At 47.1% G+C, this 18,285-nt stretch overlaps 1 protein-coding gene across 1 annotated transcript; it reads right to left on the minus strand.

The window, feature by feature from the left end:
- Window positions 1-528: 528 nt before the first annotated feature.
- PLPBP (pyridoxal phosphate binding protein) lies at window positions 529-13,337 on the minus strand. The gene is made up of 8 exons (XM_073324817.1): window positions 13,210-13,337; window positions 11,131-11,238; window positions 10,051-10,086; window positions 9,456-9,531; window positions 6,744-6,878; window positions 5,433-5,575; window positions 3,132-3,230; window positions 529-2,254 (listed from the first exon to the last, which is right to left on the minus strand). Exons 1-8 carry the CDS (start codon window positions 13,306-13,308, stop codon window positions 2,117-2,119), a joined length of 834 nt encoding a protein of 277 aa, XP_073180918.1. The 5' UTR covers window positions 13,309-13,337; the 3' UTR covers window positions 529-2,116.
- Between the last annotated feature and the right edge of the window lie 4,948 nt (window positions 13,338-18,285).

An 18,285-nucleotide genomic window follows, 5' to 3' on the forward strand; every position in this document is an offset into this window, starting at 1 on the left:
TCTACCATCTTCCTTTTTATTTTTTGGGGTGGGAGGTGGGGAATCATTGGCTAATGCTCTCTAGAATTTCTTCTCTGTTTCCCTTGCTTCAGGCCTGTTCCTTGCTTGGGTACTTCCTGCTCTGTCCCAGCCTCCTTGTGGCTGGAGAGCACAAAACACTTCCATACCTCTAGCTAGCGATTTTAGCCTATGATTATTATGGACGTATCTGTACCCCACAGCCAAGAGGTACGAATATGGCTCTTAAACCAGCTCTACAGAATTGGGGGGCAGTGCCACCCAGAGGCACAGTGAGAGAACTGCTCCCCTCATTTTGGACGCTCTACAGTCTCGGTTTATTTTCTCCTCTGATCAAGAAGCCCTTCCTCTTATGCAGGCAAGCAGGCCCTTTGCTTCAGCTGTCATTCAAAGCAACCCCCTCCTCCAAGACAAGCCAGTCTCACTGAACATCACCTGCATAACATGGGGCTGTCCTGCATAGCAACTGTCCCGCCGTGTTCATCCAAAACATAAAATCATAGACTAAGGTCAGAAGGGACCATTATCTTTAATAGCTTTGTGATTGGCACAGATGGTATTCAAATTCACAATGGTTTTATTAACATACTATATCAAACACCACCCTCTGCAGCTCTGACAAGGGCCGTTCGGACTGCATGCAGTGTTGAAGCTATGGAACATGACAGGTTGATTCAAGAGGGTGTTCTTTTCAGTTACATTTAGAAGATAAAACCCACGGCTGATTTAACCAAACACGTGCACACACAGAAGCCTTTTGCCATGAAAAGCAGGTATTGCTACTGGTGACGAAGGTTTCCTCATTCTGGCAACAGACAAGACCCTGAAGCCGATTGTCAAAATGCGAGTTACAAAACAGATCTGCTGTAAACATGGTCAGTGAAACTCTGTGCTGCAAGAGGGATGAAAGTTTATATCCAAGCCTGGATGAAACAAGTACCTCCTTCTTGCTTTTAGAAAAAGCAGAGGCCAAGGCCAATGAATAAGTGAATTTAAAGATCTGGGAACTATATTACAGCATCTGTGCAGTGGCAATATGACTGATTTCATGTACATCTGGATGCAATGGGGTAATAATACTTTGCATTTCTGCAGCACCTTTCCTCCAAGGGTTTCAAACACATTACAAACAAGCAAGCCTCACAATCCCCCATGTGAGGTAGGTCAGTATTATTATGCCCATTTTACAGATGGGGAAACTGAGGCACAGAGTGGTTAAGTGGCTTGCCTAAGATCACATAGCAAGCCAATGGCAGAGCCAGGAGTCTGAGACAGTTCCCTGCTCTAGCTAGTAGGGCACACTGCAACTGGACTTATTGGGTAGTATGTAAGTAACTCAACACTTTACAAGGGGAAAAGGTTAAAGGCTTAAAAGCAGCCTACAAAGACAGGAGATATGTCACCAGTGGTAAGAGTTAGCAATGCCAGTCTGGAGAGGACAAATACAACCTCTGGCCAGCCAGCACACTCGCACCTTTCAAATTACGTGCCAAAAGCAGAGTGCCATTGACTTACAGTAGCAACTGTGTTCTTTATTCACTCATCAGTTCATTGGAATGGATATATTCTCTTCAGTGTCAATACTGTTAAGTGTTATCGATATGTCTCTACAAAGTAGCTTCTACCTACACATATGGTAGCTATTGAGCCATGTACTCTCTCACTCAAGATGAGTGGATATTTAGAGATGCCTCTGACAAAATTAAAACTGGCTAACCAGAAGTTAGTCCTCCATCAGGTAAACCACTCCTCATATTAAAAATATAATCACGGAGACTGCTGGAGACGCCTGTTGCTCGTTAATAACTCAATTCTAGTGCTTAATCAGTTTATCCAACATAGTTATCCAAGAGTGATTGTTCTTAAAAGTAGCTAAGATGCCAAGTGATTTTCAATCACAAATTTTCTTGTTGTTTGCAGGTAAAAAAAATCCAGTTTCTACTCACATACAGTAATCGTTATAGGTTCTGAGACCTCTGGTCTATTACCAGGTATTTCCCCTCACTGGCATGACAAGCTGTCACTATGGAAGGAGATGAAAGTGCATAGTTAAGTTTCCCTGGTGTCCTGTAGTTTAGAACATCTTTCCTCTTTCTATTTAGTGCTCTTGCACAGCCAAGGTCTCCACTTTGCTTTTAGTGTCACTGAGGGCCTTGGCATTGGCTGGTTTGTTGGAGTAGTCCCGCTCTCCAAAAATAACGCTTCCAATCCGGACATTTGTGGATCCAACCTCAATCTGGAGAGAGAAGAGGGAACAAGACAGCCCTCAGACGCCGTGGCTCAATACAAAGTTGTCCCACAGACCATTAACCCTATCTGTAACCCAGCTTGGGGCTTAATCAGTAGCACACACAAGAATGCATGTGTCCTCTATTCCCACATGCAATCTCTGCCCCACATTTGGGCTTCAAAGTGCCCTTTTGATCATTTACTCCAGTTATAAGCCATCGCGCAAAAGGTATCCACCAGTGGAACAAGTTAGCCCTATTCCCATGCTGACAGCAGATCCCAGAACAGAACTGCCGGAGTTTACTAGTCCTGTGCTTGCCTGCTTTATAACAAAAGAGAGGAAGGATGGCCCAGTGTTTAGGGTGCTAGCCTGGGACCCGGGAACCCCGGGTTCAGATGCCCTGTGAGAGCTTGGGCAAGTCACTTAGGCTTTGTGCCTCTGTTCCCCACTGTACAATGGGGATAATAGCACTGCCCTGCCGCACAAGGGTGTTGGGAGGAGAAATACATTAATGATTGGGAGGGGCTCAGACACCCCAGAGATGAGGTCCATGTAGGTACCTTAGATACACAGGTTGTGTCCTTAACAGAATCAGTGCTCAGAGTCACACTAATGTGGAAGTCACTGGAGCAAGCCTTACTCTGGAAAGGGTCATGACAAACAGGAGAAGCTATCAAACAGATCAACGATGACCTAGTTCTAAGATGACAATTCAGATCAGTCTCAGTTAAGGAGACTTAGCTTCAGAATCTCAGTGCAGGATGGGCTGCAAGGTCTGGCTGTTGGATCCCTGGCCTGTGCTGTCACTATCCCTAGAGGGAGGTGGCATTGGTGGGATGACTGCTACCTTAGATCTTGGGTGGCCAAAGGAAATCAGACTTACTGCATGTTGATAGTCTGTGGACATGCCCATACTCAGCTCAACTTTCTCAATGGGGATATTTAGCTTTTCGCATATGTCCTGTCGCAAGGATATCAAAACCTGAGAGAGGAAACAAGGGGAGGATTACACATTGCTCAGCAGTTACACTGTAAAGCATTCAGTGTGTCCTGGAACAAGCTTTAGGCTATCTTTTGGAGATTCCCTCCATCTGGCTGCAGTTCCCATTCTCCCTGTTCTCAAGGACTCATGCCTGTTTTTAAGATACCTCGTGAGCTTTTGAAAATTTACAATGCAGCTTATCTGTAGGCCACATTAGTGACAATACACACATCCTCTCAGGGGACTGAGTGTCACAGCAGTGTGCCTGGAGCAGATCTGCTAATTCGGAGCAGCGATAGGACCTTACGCTACTTGGCCTCAGACACAGGCCCCTCAAAGCAGAAAACAGCGAAAGCAAGATGAGGTTGAAGCTTTGCCTGAAGGCAGATCTGTCTGATCAGGCGATTCAGTGCATTTCCTCAGCAATCTTCACAAGACGGGTGCCTATGAATGTTCTGGATACAGCCTCAAGAGAGGACTGGTGGGATATGCAAAGGACCAGGCTGTTCTAAGTTATACTTCCTTGTAAATCAGACAAAGTTAATTGACACCTTTGCACCTCCAGGGATAAGGGTGCATCAGCATTTCCAAATCCTGTGGTCAAGGTGAAGCTGTGCTAGCCTGCATTTTAGAACTAGGAGTCAGGAACTCCCACGTTCTCATCCCAGTGCTGATACCGATGGCCTCTGCAGCCACGCACAAGTCATGAACCTCTAGGTCACTCCGTTTCTCTTTATGGAATAGGGGACAATACCATTTACCTACCTCAGAGTGGACTCAGGATATTGTCTTCAAAGTGCTGTGCAAACCAAGAATGCTCTAGAAATGCCAAGTATTAAGGAGTGAACACTGGAGTAAGCTGAAGACTATTTTCATTTGGAGCCTTACTGTCATACTTTTAACACAAGCTCTTTAGAGCAGGGACCATCCGTGTCAGGTTAATACATCGCCTACCAGATAGGAGCTTATCCCTGACCGAAGTCTTTAAACACTAACGCAATGAAGACACCAACCAACAATTCACTTCCTTCCAATACCCAGGAAAGGTCTGTAGAACACTTCGTTAGTTACCACACGCAAATGACACTGGCAGAAGCTACACTTACGCAGTTACGGGCGTTTTCTGTAGCGTAATTAAATGAGAGTTTGTTAGAGAGGTTAACTACTTGTTCCGATACAAGGTGTGACCTGCGGAACCCAGCAGCCTCCTCCTGATCCTGACAAGGCCTGGTCTACACCGAAAACGGAGATCGACTTTGCAAAGTCCCTCAGGGGTTTGAGAGGGTCACACTTCTGGAGAGGGGTGGATTTACTTCCCACTCCATCACTGCAGCGTTTGCACTACAGCATTGCCACGGTAGCACCTCGAGTACAGGTGTGCGAAAACTCTTTGCAGGATAAGGTTGTGAGCACATGGTGGGGCGGCCCTTTGAGGGAGCTGGGCTTGGCTGCAACTGTGTCTAATCATGCATTGCCCAGGCCAGGAATCAGGCGTAGCCTGCAGATCACCTGGTCTTCAGATGAAAGGCCAGCAAGCAGCTCAGTTAGGAGAGAACTCTTCAGGAGATGCAGGGACTTGGGAAAGGACCTGAAAGGGGGCTCTCCCCACCAGCTAAGTGGAAGACTTTGCTGGAGACACCTCCTGTCTAGACAGGGCAGAGGCAGAAGCCCTCTGAGGAAGAGGCCTGAGGAGACGCCATGTAGCCAGATCTGGGGATCTGTTCTGGTTTTGAAAATTAAACCCATCCCTGAAGAAAGGGACTGAAATTCTACGGCTGTTGGGAGTTCTGACACCATGGCCGGGGAGCTGGTCGCACTGACTTACGTTCTTACAGTAGCGTGACTATCTTCCAGCATGCCTTTCTGAAGTCAGCCTTTTAAACTGGAAGAACTAACAACAGTAGCCCTTAATTAGCTGTTTTGTAACTGGATGCTGCACCTCTCTCATCCTGCTGCTATGTACCTGTTTCCTTGCCTCATTGTGGAAGAGATGGCATAGTCTCAGTCAGTTGGGTTCATGGTAGCTGTACTTCCCCTTACAAGTAGTGTGGTGGTTGTCTGTTTAGCTGTCCTCCACAAGCCCTAGCCAGGATTACTGCCAGAAGGGCTAAACTGTGGTCCCAGGCATTGGGAATCCAGCCACTGATTTCCAGTGAATCCAGCCACTGATTTCCAGTGAATCCAAAGATTTGGAAGTCTTACCTGGAAGTCAGGATTTGGTCCCTTACTGAGGTCATGTCCAAAGCTGCCAATTGTCATCAGACCCACAAACTCCAGCCTTGGACACTCCTTGATTATATGCTCCACTGTTCCCACTATTTCTCCAGGTGGGAGTCCATGCTTACCTGAAAAAGAAGGCATATACCGCAATGGTGAAACAGCAACACACCGTCAAACTCCATATCGAGTTCCCTGCTCAGGGCCAGAGGCTGCCTAGAGATGGTTTTCATTTTGTTGTAACTTAGCCCACCAAATATCTATGGCCTACAGCAGTATCAAACCAGACACAGGCTCTCCCAAATGGAGCACAGAGTGGTACAGCCACCTGCAGCCCCTCAAGAGCTGTGGAGCATCGGGGGTGGTCTAGTGGTTTTAGAGCACTGAAAAGTCTCCTATGCATTCTCCTTAGCACTGCTACTTTGGACACTTTGACCACTAGCTTCACCTGATGTAGGAGCAGCACCCAAGAGGTCTGCAATACAAAAAAAAAAAAAAAATCTATGTTAAAAGAAAATCAATCTTGAAAGAAATGGTGACAGTGCCCCGCTTACTCTGTTCTCTGCAACCGCTCCTCTGTGCTTTCAAATATGAGCCCTTGTCTACACTTAAGTTTTGCTGGTATAACTACACTGGCAAACCCTCCTGGTGTAGACATGCAGTTATACCACAAAAAGAGTGCCTTTCCAGTATAGCTTATTCTGGGTCAGTGAGTGAAATACGGCAAACTGGCAAAAGCACTTTGTGCTGTTAAAACAGCCTCTATGCCAGGGCTTTTGCCTGTGCAGGTGTGTTCTTAAAACAAAACAAAAAACCCCAGCGGACTATAGCTATGCTGGTAAAAACTTAAGTGGAGACCTGGACTAAAAATGCATGTGTGTCTTGTCACATATCTGCTTGATTTCTGTTAGGCAAGCGAGGCTCCCACCCATGGCCCCATATTTCCAATGGCATTTGAAACAAACATTTTGTTTGCTGCATAATTGAGGCCTGGCCAATGCGAGGAATAGCATTTACTGCTCTGGTGATGCCAGCAAAGGACACCCAAGCCTGGCTTTCCCTGTTTTCTTGCAGGATTTACTGCCTCCCCAATTTCTCACTGATAATGGAGGTTTTTTTTAACTGAGCTATTCAGACTGGAAAGAGAGACTCCATTTTAAAACACTGAAGGCAGGTTGAATTTCAGACCTAGAGTAGCTCTAGAAATACACAAATCAGTCTAACCCAGCTACATCATACCCATCAATAGTGCTAACAGAACATGAAGGTCATTAGCTCAAGTGTCCAACCACTTACTATCTTCTCCACTTGTGTTAACTTGCACCATGATTTTTAACCTCTGCGATGACCCTTTTTTCTGCCACGAGCTGTTCATTTTGTCTGCCAGTTTCACAGAATCCACTGTTTCCACCATAAACAGATTGGGGACAGCTAAGGAGAAATAAAGCAGATTTGAGGGCACTTCTGTTGGCAAAAGCACAAACAACTGTAGCTGGAACACTGTCTGCCTCAACTGGCAATAGCCTCTTGTTAACTGTCGCCAGGATCTCCCAAGTCTCAGTCCTGGATCCAATACATTTGCCTTGGGCAAGTCTCTTCACCTCTGGATCTCAGTTTCCCCATCCATAAAATGAACACTACCGACCTCCCTCACAAGGGCTGCGAGGATTAGTTTGTGGTTGTACAGCACATTGAGAACATACAGCACTGTAGGAACTAAATGCAAAATGGCACCCAGCTTCTTGATACCAACAGAAGTGGAAGATATGGAGAGAGAAATTTTGGGTGCAAACCAAATGAAATAGTTGAAAATCTCTGTCAAGGAAAGAAATGGATTGAAAGAGGATTTAACCTGTAACAGTGCTTTCTAAAACTTTAAAGCTGCAGATGTCTCATGCAGTGCAGGAAGTGTTTAGCTTAAAGTTCTGTTTAGACCCCTTGAGCTTACTGTATTTTTCTTGCCTTGCTCTTTCTTACCAAGGCCATTTGCACGAGGAACATGGTGGTGGATCTTTGGATCATCTGCTCCTGCTGTTTACTCCCCACTTGAAGTCATAAGCCCCTCTCTGTGAAGCAGCAGGGGCAGAGGAACTAACATGCAGACAGGCATCAGTAAGAGAGACAGAGAAACAGAATGATCTTGTCACCAGGTTTCCACAAGGCTTCAATCATTCTTTAGTGCCATACACCAAAGACAGACTTTAGACTTTGCATAGCAAGTTCAGTGTGCTACAGTGTGCATTTGCCATGGAACACAGATTATTGTACCCAATTTAGCAGATGGTGGCAATTCAGCTTGACCCCTTGCTACAAATGGTACATACCAAAATATCCCTCAGTTGTGAGACATCTTCTCCCCACTCTTATAAGAGGTCACAGTGACCCAGCACAGAGAGAGCTTGGGCTGTAGAAGAGCTAAGTAAACATCAAAAATACCCTGGAATCAATGAAATACTATTCTGTATTGGATTCAAGAATTGCCAGATAGGATTGGACCATAGCCTCATCCCAGCTCAGTAGCCTGTCTCCCACAGTAGCCAGTGTCAGCTGCAACAAACCCACAGTGGGTAGGTATGAGAGAGTCTACTCCAAGAAATTTCCTCCTCACCCAATAGAAGTTGGTGCACGCCCAAGAGGTTTTACAGCCCTTCCAATACTTATAGGTGGGTCTGCAAAAGCCCTAGTGTAGACGCAGTGATACCCAAAGAGGAGTGTTTTTTCTGATCTAGGCCTTCTCTACACTACAGAGTTTTGTCGACAAAATAGTGGAGGTGTACACATTGAAATGCTCCTCCCGCCGATGTAACTCCCCTGCTATGCGGACATAATAAAACCACCTCAATAAGGGGTGCAGGGCTTATGTCCGTGTAGTTAGGGCAATGCAGTCTTACATGGGCTATTGGCTGACATTCTTGTGAATTTCATGGCTCCACTGGAGCCATGAAATTGACAAGAAAGCTACCTCAAAGCTGGGCGGCTGCCCAGTCTCCACTCCAAGCCAGACTGCCACCCAGGCTCCCAGCTTGGGCTGCCGCCTGGGCTCCCCACTCCTCACCGGGAGCCCTGCCGTCCCCCGGCACTGTGGCAGCCGGCCGAACTCCAGGCGTGGATCTCCCCACCAAAGGCGAGAAGCCCCAGGTGGCTGGCCTCCCATCCACAGTCGGGAGCTGGAAGGCGAGAAGCCCCCGGGGCAGCTGGACTCCTGGTGTGGAGCCGAAAGCCCTGGAGTTCTCAGCCCCCCACACTGCCCCTCTTCAGTTGGTGGAAGCACTCATGGTGAGGACGTGCACCACCGACAGAAGGAGAGTAGCATGGACAGCAGCCACCACAGTAATTACTGCAGTGGCTGTAAGTTGACCTAACATAGGTCGACTTATCTTTGTAGTGTGGACATAGCCATAGCTTATTTTGTTGGGAACCTGGTAATAGATATATCGGAAGAAGAACTCATTGGTACGTATGAACCGACTATACACTAGGCAGGTTTGCTGTATAGCTATACCAGCCAACACTTTCTAGTATAGCCAAGGCCTCATTTATGCACTTTTGAAAGTTTTACCTTTAAAGCTCAGAATAGCCCCATTATCCAAGCAAGCGTCTAGTCTTTTTTTAATCCTGCTAGGCTCTTGGTCTTTGATGTCTTGTGGAAATGAGTTCCACAGGCTGCTTTTTATTTTAGTGTATGTGAAAATTCACAAACACAAAAGCAGTTCTCTCTTGCAGCCAGAGGCAAATATCAGACACACCAAAGTCATATGCCCCCAATGAAGGGGTCCCTGCCTCCTGTGCAACAAAGGTATCACAGAGCCATTTTGAATGGCCTCCAGCCAGCAGTGGACTATGGGAAAGGATAACAGCAGACAGAAGTAAAAGTAAAACATGAAGCCAGGACCATGCTTTCTTGGCCTGTAATCAACTGCACTAATGGGTTAATCAAGCAAGTTATGACACTGGAAGAACTTGTTGCTCTGGTACACTGAGCATAAAGAAGTTAAATTAAAAGTTTACCAATCAGTTTGTTGACATTGCTCTTCTGCAGATGGCCTATAAAATGCCATTTAATCTCTGGACATGAAGACATAATCTGAGAACAGAGGAAGAGAATTAATCGAGTTTGAACTGCAATTTTTTCACCAGCCAAAAAGCATTTGGGGCTGAAAAAAAACAAACAAGCCAGACACCTCTTTCTATAACATACTGAGGGAAGTTTGGCTCAGACAGTGCTTCTGGTGCTAGTGAGGTTGGTTCCTGTGGGGAGGACTAAGGGAATAGAATGTTATGCAAAATGTGAGCAAAAAGCTAACTGTAAAACAATGTTGTTTTTCAAAAGCAAGTCATTATCCCTGGTCTTTAAAACCTGAGAACAGCCTGTATCTGCTGTTGCAGAGATCATTACTGGCAATGCAGGGTCCATATGCAAGCCTCACGACTAATTGTGCTCATTGACAGGAGCTTCAAGAGTTCTGATAAATAGGCCTGAAACTAAGGATACTCCCACCCTCCACCTTGATTCCTTAAAGCATCGATGGAATGTCTGCATAATTGTAAAGATACTTTGGGGGTGACGGGGAGACTATATAAAAAAACCCAACAGTATACTTACTTTGGAGTCTGATGCCTTTTCTAGCAATTCTTGAACCTGAGTGAATTAAAGACATTCTCTTGTTAAAACTACATCAGGCAGTTCTCCATTTTCTGCTGGAAGAGCAGAGGTGTCCCAGGAACGCTGGTTGTGGCACAGTACACCGTACAGCTGTATCAGCAAATACACAACTACGGACTTTCCAAGGAGTGCGTATGGGGATGATGGTGAGATGGGGACTGCTCTCCCCTCTGTAGCACCCAGTAATGCTAATGGATGTAATACATTGGCATCACGAGCAGAACGTGCTACGTGGAGTATAACAGACACGCACTACTCTGCTGAGAGTCTGGCATTTGGTAGAAGAGGACTCTGAAGTTAGGCAGTGCACTTTTACTTCTACTGCACTTTGAACAGCATTCAGATACAGGGCACTTTTTCTCACTACTTTACCAAGAATGAACATCTGGATTTTTTCCCCCCCTCCTCTACCTGGCCATAAGCTAGCATCCTTGTGCACAGGAGGTCAGCTAACAGTGCTGTTATTTGGTACAGAAATATCAAAGTTTCTAGCACTGCTTGTAGCTCTCCCTTCTTGACACCGCTGCCTGAGGTTTAATTGCAAAAACAGAGCAGGATGTAAGCAAAGGAGCTAGCCATGAAATACTGCAGCCCAGGGTTATGGCTTGCTGGGTAAAATACCCAGTTACTCCCCTTTCCATTATGCCCTGTTGTCTAGGATGGAACTATAGCATTTGTCAAGAAATTAGAAGACAAGAATTCATACAGTGGTGGTTAACCAACCTTAAAATAAAGATAAATGCTCCAGTCCACAAAAGAAAACCTAAATGTGGATTCGAAGCAGAGTCCGCTTTTACTAGTCATCCAGGGGCTAAAGCTTAAGGGCTCACCACAAGAGAGAATGCTTGTCAGACAGTTTCTAAAAGGCATGCTGTAGTTCAAGATCAACTTCTTGGGCCAGCAGGAATTCAGTGGATGCAATTCTACGGCCTATACCATGCAGCATGATGGACTAAATCCCAACAGTCTCATCTGGCCTTAAAGCCTATGAAATAATGGAAGAAAGGTGGGGGCACTTACATAGTTTTCTCCAAAACTGCGTTGCCCTTGATTGTAGGCCTCTATAACCATGTCTGCAGGTTTGGTTTTACTGACAGCCACGAGTCGAGGCTGTACAGCAGGGAGACCCTGTCAAAGGAAGCAGTTGTGAGAAGTCAGTGGCATGAATACCAGGACCAAACCTCAAGTTTGCTCCTCAGTTGAGAGGGCTATTCAAAATCTAGTGAAGTTATCCTCATGGCCAGCTACTTAAAACAACAGCCTCTTCTCTCTCCAAAAGCCTGTAGTCTAGAGCAACCTGCTCTGTAGTGCAGGAGGTGCCACAATATGCCACTAAGGAGAAGAATTTAATAACTGTCTTGAGGAGGGTCTCTTCCACTTGCAGTCATAAGGGCCATGCTGGCGAGATGCTTCAAGGGCTTATCTACACATGAAAGACAGATGGAATAAGATAGGGTATGAATTTAAAGCAGAGTAACTATTCCTGATTAACTCTAGGTGACTGCTCTTATTCCAACATGGAATAAACTAATCTGGAATAAAGCACTCTTATTCCAGAATAAGAGCATCCACAGATGGACTCAGTCAGAAATAGCACCCTATGTAGACAAGGTCCAGCAATCTTAACTGACAATTTGGCCACATCTACACTGAGAAAGAGCATCATGTTAGAAGATGTGTTAACTTAGGGTTTAATGTGACTTTGCACCTCATGTAGACAAGGACAATGTTTTCTCAAAAACTACTAAACCAGTTGCAGTTAACCCTCTGCTGCTCCTAAGCATAGCTACAACCAGCTAGCATGTCATTAACCACATCTGTCCTCGTCCATATGAAGTACAAAATCATGTCAGTTAATATGTTTGTTAACTTTCCAACACAACGTTGTTTCCCCAGTGGTATGGCCTTACAGAAACTTTTGACACGCTCTTTTTACAGCTGATTCCCTACAAACGTTTCTTGACTTCTTACTGCCCAGTCAGGCGTAAACTTCAGGAGAGTGAGAAATCCTCAGTATAGAAAAAGCAGGGCCTTCTTTCAAGCTCTACATTAGGCCACTCAAGCAGCCAGAGCTGGACTGAAGAGGACAGCTGGGAGAAATGTATCTGGGTGCTTACATTAGTTACGCTACCAGAATCCCTCAGGGACGGCAAAAATTCCCTGATTTTTCCTTCCCTTAGATACAACACAAAAATACAAGGGCTGGGATAATCCCTCCTGGCACTTATGCTTTTAGAAGTGGGAGACAGAGAGGGACGATTAGTAGCGCAGTGCCGGGGGTGGGATATTTTCAGAAGGCGACACGGGGTGGAGGAGCACGTCTTGGGGACGGAAGAAGGACAGCAGCCCCTAAAGCAGCGGGGGCGCGCTCTGGATAGGTGTAGGAGACCCCCCACACACACACACACGTGGGGCTCCTAGAATTGGGGGGAACAATAAAAGCCGATTTCAACTGAAAGGAGGGAAGAGAAAACCCAGCCAACTCGGGGGAGGGGGAGAGACGCTCTGCAGCCGCCTAACCAACCCCCGTTTGCCCTCCCCACCTTAAACACACTCCTTCCCCAACCCCCCCCCCCCAGCCAGCCCCAACCCCCCCCTTTCACTCCTTAGCACCCGCCTCCCAGAAACTCACCCTACCACACAGAGCCAGCTTGGGGGGGCGGGGGGATTGGGGGCGGGAGAAGAGAAAGAGGCCCTGCTCCCCCTCAGTGCTGGGGGGCCCAGCGGGAAGGGCAGCCAGGGGGCCCATAGGGCGGGGGACCCCCCGGTGCTGGGGGGGGCAGGGGGGCCCATAGGGCGGGGGACCCCCCGGTGCTGGGGGGGGCAGGGGGGCCCATAGGGCGGGGGACCCCCCGGTGCTGGGGGGGGGGGCCCATAGGGCGGGGGACCCCCCGGTGCTGGGGGGGGGGCCCATAGGGCGGGGGACCCCCCGGTGCTGGGGGGGGGGCCCATAGGGCGGGGGACCCCCCGGTGCTGGGGGGGGGCCCATAGGGCGGGGGACCCCCCGGTGCTGGGGGGGGCAGGGGGGCCCATAGGGCGGGGGACCCCGGTGCTGGGGGGGGGGGGGAGTGTGAATCAAGCGGCCCCACCCCCTCTCACCTGGGGCCGCCTGGCCGCCGCCTGCTGCACCCGCTCCGTGACCGCCCGGAGCGCCGGGCCCAACCCTGCGCCCGCTGCCATCCCGGCTCTCCCCCACATCCCCCGCAGAGCAGCCGCTCCCAGTCCCACTTCCGCCACGCACGCCCCGCCCCCTCATATCAGCCAATCGGCGCGCGCCATCCGACCCACCCGGCCAATGGCCGCGGGAGGTGGGGCCAGGGAAGCGAGGCTGCGCCCTGAGACTGGCCGCGCGCGGCGGCCATTTCGGAAAGGTCAGCAGGGCTCAGCGCCGCCCAGGAGTGGCCGTGCACCCTGCAAAGCGGGGCTGGCCCGGTGCGGGGGTGCGTGTCGTGCCCCGGGCGCATTGCACGGACGACAGGCAGCTGCGGGCAGGGACCAAGTATGGGATTGCTAATTGCCATTGCTTATCCCTGTGATGCCATTAACAATCATAAGGAAGCTAGTGTTCCTAGAGAGGCATCATCAATTAACCTTTAAGTACATTGACAATAATAATTAACAATACACAGACAGTATTCTGGCCTGTTCAGGTTGTTACAGGGCTCTCCTGAGCAGCTTCCAGTAGTGCTCAGCTGGCCTCTGTTACTTGTGATTCTTTCTGCCTCCCTTCCCCTTAAGGAGCAAATTCTTGTATCATTTAATATATTACATCGACACTGTGCTTTGTGTTTATGTCAGCAAAAAAGCAAGGGCAAAGATGCGTGGTGAGGGTCTCCCACCTCTCTAGTGAATGCTCTAACCCTGCACGAAAGGAGCCTTCTTGCTCACTCTGGCCCAAAGTACACTTAGCTATTTATACACAGGGGCCCAGTGTCAACAGGAGACCCCGCTGTAGGCTCTGGTTTATTCAAGTGGGGCTTGATTCGCTAATGTTTTTTATATAACACTCCCAAATAGGAGTTGCTACCTTTGAAAGTTTATCTTTTCAGAGACAATTTGTTTTTGTAACAACCTTATGATGCAGCATGATCACACGATGATGCAGAACAAGTTTGAACAAGGAATGGGAAAATCCACAGAGCATGGGATTTCATGAAATATTTTATTCTCTTAGTTAAAACCCATTTACTTTTCATGGAATATTACATTTAAAAATGTGGGACATTCAACTAAATGTATGGTTGAGCTACACAGACTAAGATTCTTGCTGGAAAGATGTTTTTGCCCTGCGATGATTAGGGGAATACATTTCTTTTTTAACTCATGCAGTAATCCAGAGGCAAATAACTGTTTAAGGCCAAAGGTTTGGAGTTCCAGCCTACGTAATAATAGAACAGAATTTTTAAAAAGCACCACAGAGAAGAGCATAGAGAAAAAAGAAAAAAACACCTGAGGCTGCATGAGAAATACAGGGTTTATCCATGACTCCAAGAGAGGAAACACCCTACGTTTTCCACACGTAAACATTTAAACCATGACTTCTCCTTTATTTCAAAAGGAATGTTGTTCAGACAAATTCCCATTTGTTAACATCTTCACTGCTCTACGGTAACAAGACATTTTCCACATGAATGTTGCCATATCCTAAAGCAGTGATTACCTCAATGTAGATGAAATTCACTCCTGTGCAGTTCAAGACCTATGCATCATGTAAGGGTTTAAGCGGTACATAAGGGTGAATTCGCAATTGCAGGACTGCAGAAGAATGAATGGTTTATGATGTACAAGGCAGAAGATAATCCAGAGTTAGCTCATTTCCAACCACAGAATCTTTATTGCTGGTGCTGATGCAATGGGCAGAAAGCACAGCTGGATTTTCAGATCTAGGTAGAACTTGCAGCGTGGACAATAAGAGAAGCTGTCATGTGAGCAAATTTGATCTGGAATAACAGAATCATGAAACCCCATGATGGCATTGTTAGAGTTGCTTTTCCAACTCTAATCAGACACCACTTGTTGAATGAAGCCACTTCACTGTCCTACAGGCTCTGCACCACAGAACCACCTGGGAATTACTGAATGATGTCAACAAAGTGAGCTCTGGCCCTCTTCTATACACAAGAGAGGAGTTTGACAGGGCACTGGAAAAGGCCTGCTCTTCACTGGAAAAAGGTTTTGGTTTCCGGCTCCTTTTATCTGCACAGATATATCTAATATAATCCCTCTCTCAAAAGCATGGCAGCATTGTGTAACAGAAAATATTTATCCACTGACTTCATATGGAACCACATGCAACAAGAGAGAGTTAGTGATGCTAAACTCAGAGACAAAATCCTCAGAGGCTGATTTCATCTTTATTCCCCAGAAAACACACACTCTCAGTGGCTGGAAGACTGTAACTCCGGTCAAAAAGGATCCAAAGAGCACAGTTTTGCAAACTTCTGAGCACAAAACTGGACAGGAATAGAGACAGCAGAATCATAGGAGAGGCAGCTGCGCATGTGGAGGTTCTGTGGCAAATGACACAAGGACATCCATTTGGGCCCACTTTCTTGACAGCACCCGTACCATTTAACAGCCAATTAATATGTATTTTTGAAAATGAGGAATGGGGTAAACAGGAAGCTAAATCTTCCTTTGCCAGGTCTCTCCCTTCAGTCCCTGCTGCATTAAATGAGAACTGTAAATGCTGGAGAGCTCAGACAGGCGTTTTTATTGAGAAGGAAAGCTATGGCCTGGGCAGTAAGCCCTGGCTAGGACCCAGCTATTTGTGTTGGCTTCAGTGCTTATGGTTAATTTCTTTTTATTTTGCTTTACTTTACTCCTTTAACTCGTTTTATTTGTTTGCCCTTTCTCCCCCTCCTTACCTAATTCTCTAAGAATCATGTCCAAGTTTGGCACTGATCTCTGCTCTCCTGACTCCTCTCCACGCGTAGGATCCACAAAAAGACTTAGGCACTGCAACGCTGAGCATCACGGCACCTAACTTAGGAATGTAGAAAATCACAGGAACAACACTGGGTGTAGGTGCTTATCTCACAAAACCGAGTTAGGCAGCTAGGCTGCCTCTACAATGAATGGGGGGAGAGAGCATCTAAGAATGCGATCCACACAAGCCAGCATGGGAACAGCCTAAGCCAGCCAGCACACGGCTCTCTCCCGTTAGCAACCCATGAGCAGGAACCAGCCCAACTCCAGGCTGACAGGTAGGAAACCCCTGTTCAAATCCAGAAAGAGGAATTGAACCTGGGTCTCCCACATCCCAGGTGAGTGCTGCTGATTACTACTTGTTCTACCTGCAGTAGACATGGAGAACAATTGGTCACTGTCCTCTTTATAACAACCCTTAACGTATCTGAAGACTTTTCAGGTCCTCCACAGCCTTCTTTTCCCAAGACTAAACATGTGTTGTTGTTTTTAAGCCTTTCCTCATAGGTCAGGTTTTCTAAACCTTTATCATTTTTGTTGCTCTTCTCTGGACTCTCTCCAATTTGTCCACATCTTCCCTAAAGTGTGCTGTCCAGAACTGGACACAGCACTCCAGCTGAGGCATCCCTGGTGCAATTACCCCGTGTCTGACATACAATACTCCTGTTACAACACCCCAGCATATTACCAGTTGCAAAAAAGGCTGGCTCTCATCCAATTTGTGATCCACTATCAGCCCCCGATCATTGTCAGCAGTATGACCACACCTAGCCAGTTATTGCCCATTTTGTAGACGGGGGTGTGCGGTGGGTCTCACGATTTGTTGTTCCTTACTGCAGACCAATTTAGAAACCAAGCAGCACGTTATGCAAGACAAGGTCTTGCCTAAATCAGTCACAGCCACTAATTATTGCATGAGGGCCTTTTCTTTCATCCAGCCCAGGCGTATAACTGTTTTAAATGGCCTAGCTCATGTTTTGCATTCGTGACTCAGAAAAATTACAGCAAATTGAGCTATTTGGTTGCTTGGTTACTCCTCTGTTCTGACAGGAAGCTGAGGAGAGAAAAGGTACCTTAGCTTTAATTAATTCAGGGTGGCTGACTCATCCTATTGTAGACTATGGGGTCTAACAATACCTGGCTCTTACAGAGCGCTTTGATACGTTCACCCACCACAGTGCTTTCCAGAGGACAGTATCATTAGCCCTTTTTACAGACAGGACACTGAGAATGTTATTTCTTATTGTTAAAAGACTGAGGACTGGAGGGCCTAGAGGTATTCACAATGGGACACTGCCCTTTCAACTACACCGAGCCGTGTCCAGCCATTGCCATCAGAGGCTTTTTTGGAAGGAGCTGCAGGACTCAGTCTAGCCTCTTGACGTCCACATCACAAAACTTCTTTTGGCCTCTTTCTGGGCAGTCCCAGCAAAGAAGGGCAGGACTGCATGGTCCACAGAGACTGAGCCCCCCCTTTGGTTAGGAGCAGCTGCTCTAGAGCACAGCCTAAGGTACTGAAAAAAGTTATGAACTGCACACTTAGTTCACTAAGCCTCCCTGTCTCCAAAGCTTTCCAGGCCCCAATGTCTGTTCCATGTATCCGATTTGAGCGAGTGATGAAGCTTCACAGCGCAAGGACTTAGGGCTGGAGCCATCCACAGCACTGCTGAAACAATACCAGTCGCACATTCTAGTTGGAACTGATAAGGGAGCCTAAAAGGGTTTCCATCCAGGAATTAGATACTAGGCTCCTGTAACAATCATAGAATCATAGAATATCAGGGTTGGAAGGGACCCCAGAAGGTCATCTAGTCCAACCCCCTGCTCAAAGCAGGACCAATCCCCAACTAAATCATCCCAGCCAGGGCTTTGTCAAGCCTGACCTTAAAAACCTCTAAGGAAGGAGATTCTACCACCTCCCTAGGTAACGCATTCCAGTGTTTCACCACCCTCGTAGTGAAAAAGTTTTTCCTAATATCCAATCTAAACCTCCCCCACTGCAACTTGAGACCATTACTCCTCGTTCTGTCATCTGCTACCATTGAGAACAGTCTAGAGCCATCCTCTTTGGAACCCCCTTTCAGGTAGTTGAAAGCAGCTATCAAATCCCCCCTCATTCTTCTCTTCTGCAGGCTAAACAATCCCAGCTCCCTCAGCCTCTCCTCATAACTCATGTGTTCCAGTCCCCTAATCATTTTTGTTGCCCTTCGCTGGACTCTCTCCAATTTATCCACATCCTTCTTGAAG

This window comes from Lepidochelys kempii, chromosome 26 (assembly GCF_965140265.1).
Source record: "Lepidochelys kempii isolate rLepKem1 chromosome 26, rLepKem1.hap2, whole genome shotgun sequence".
NCBI lineage: Eukaryota > Metazoa > Chordata > Testudines > Cheloniidae > Lepidochelys > Lepidochelys kempii.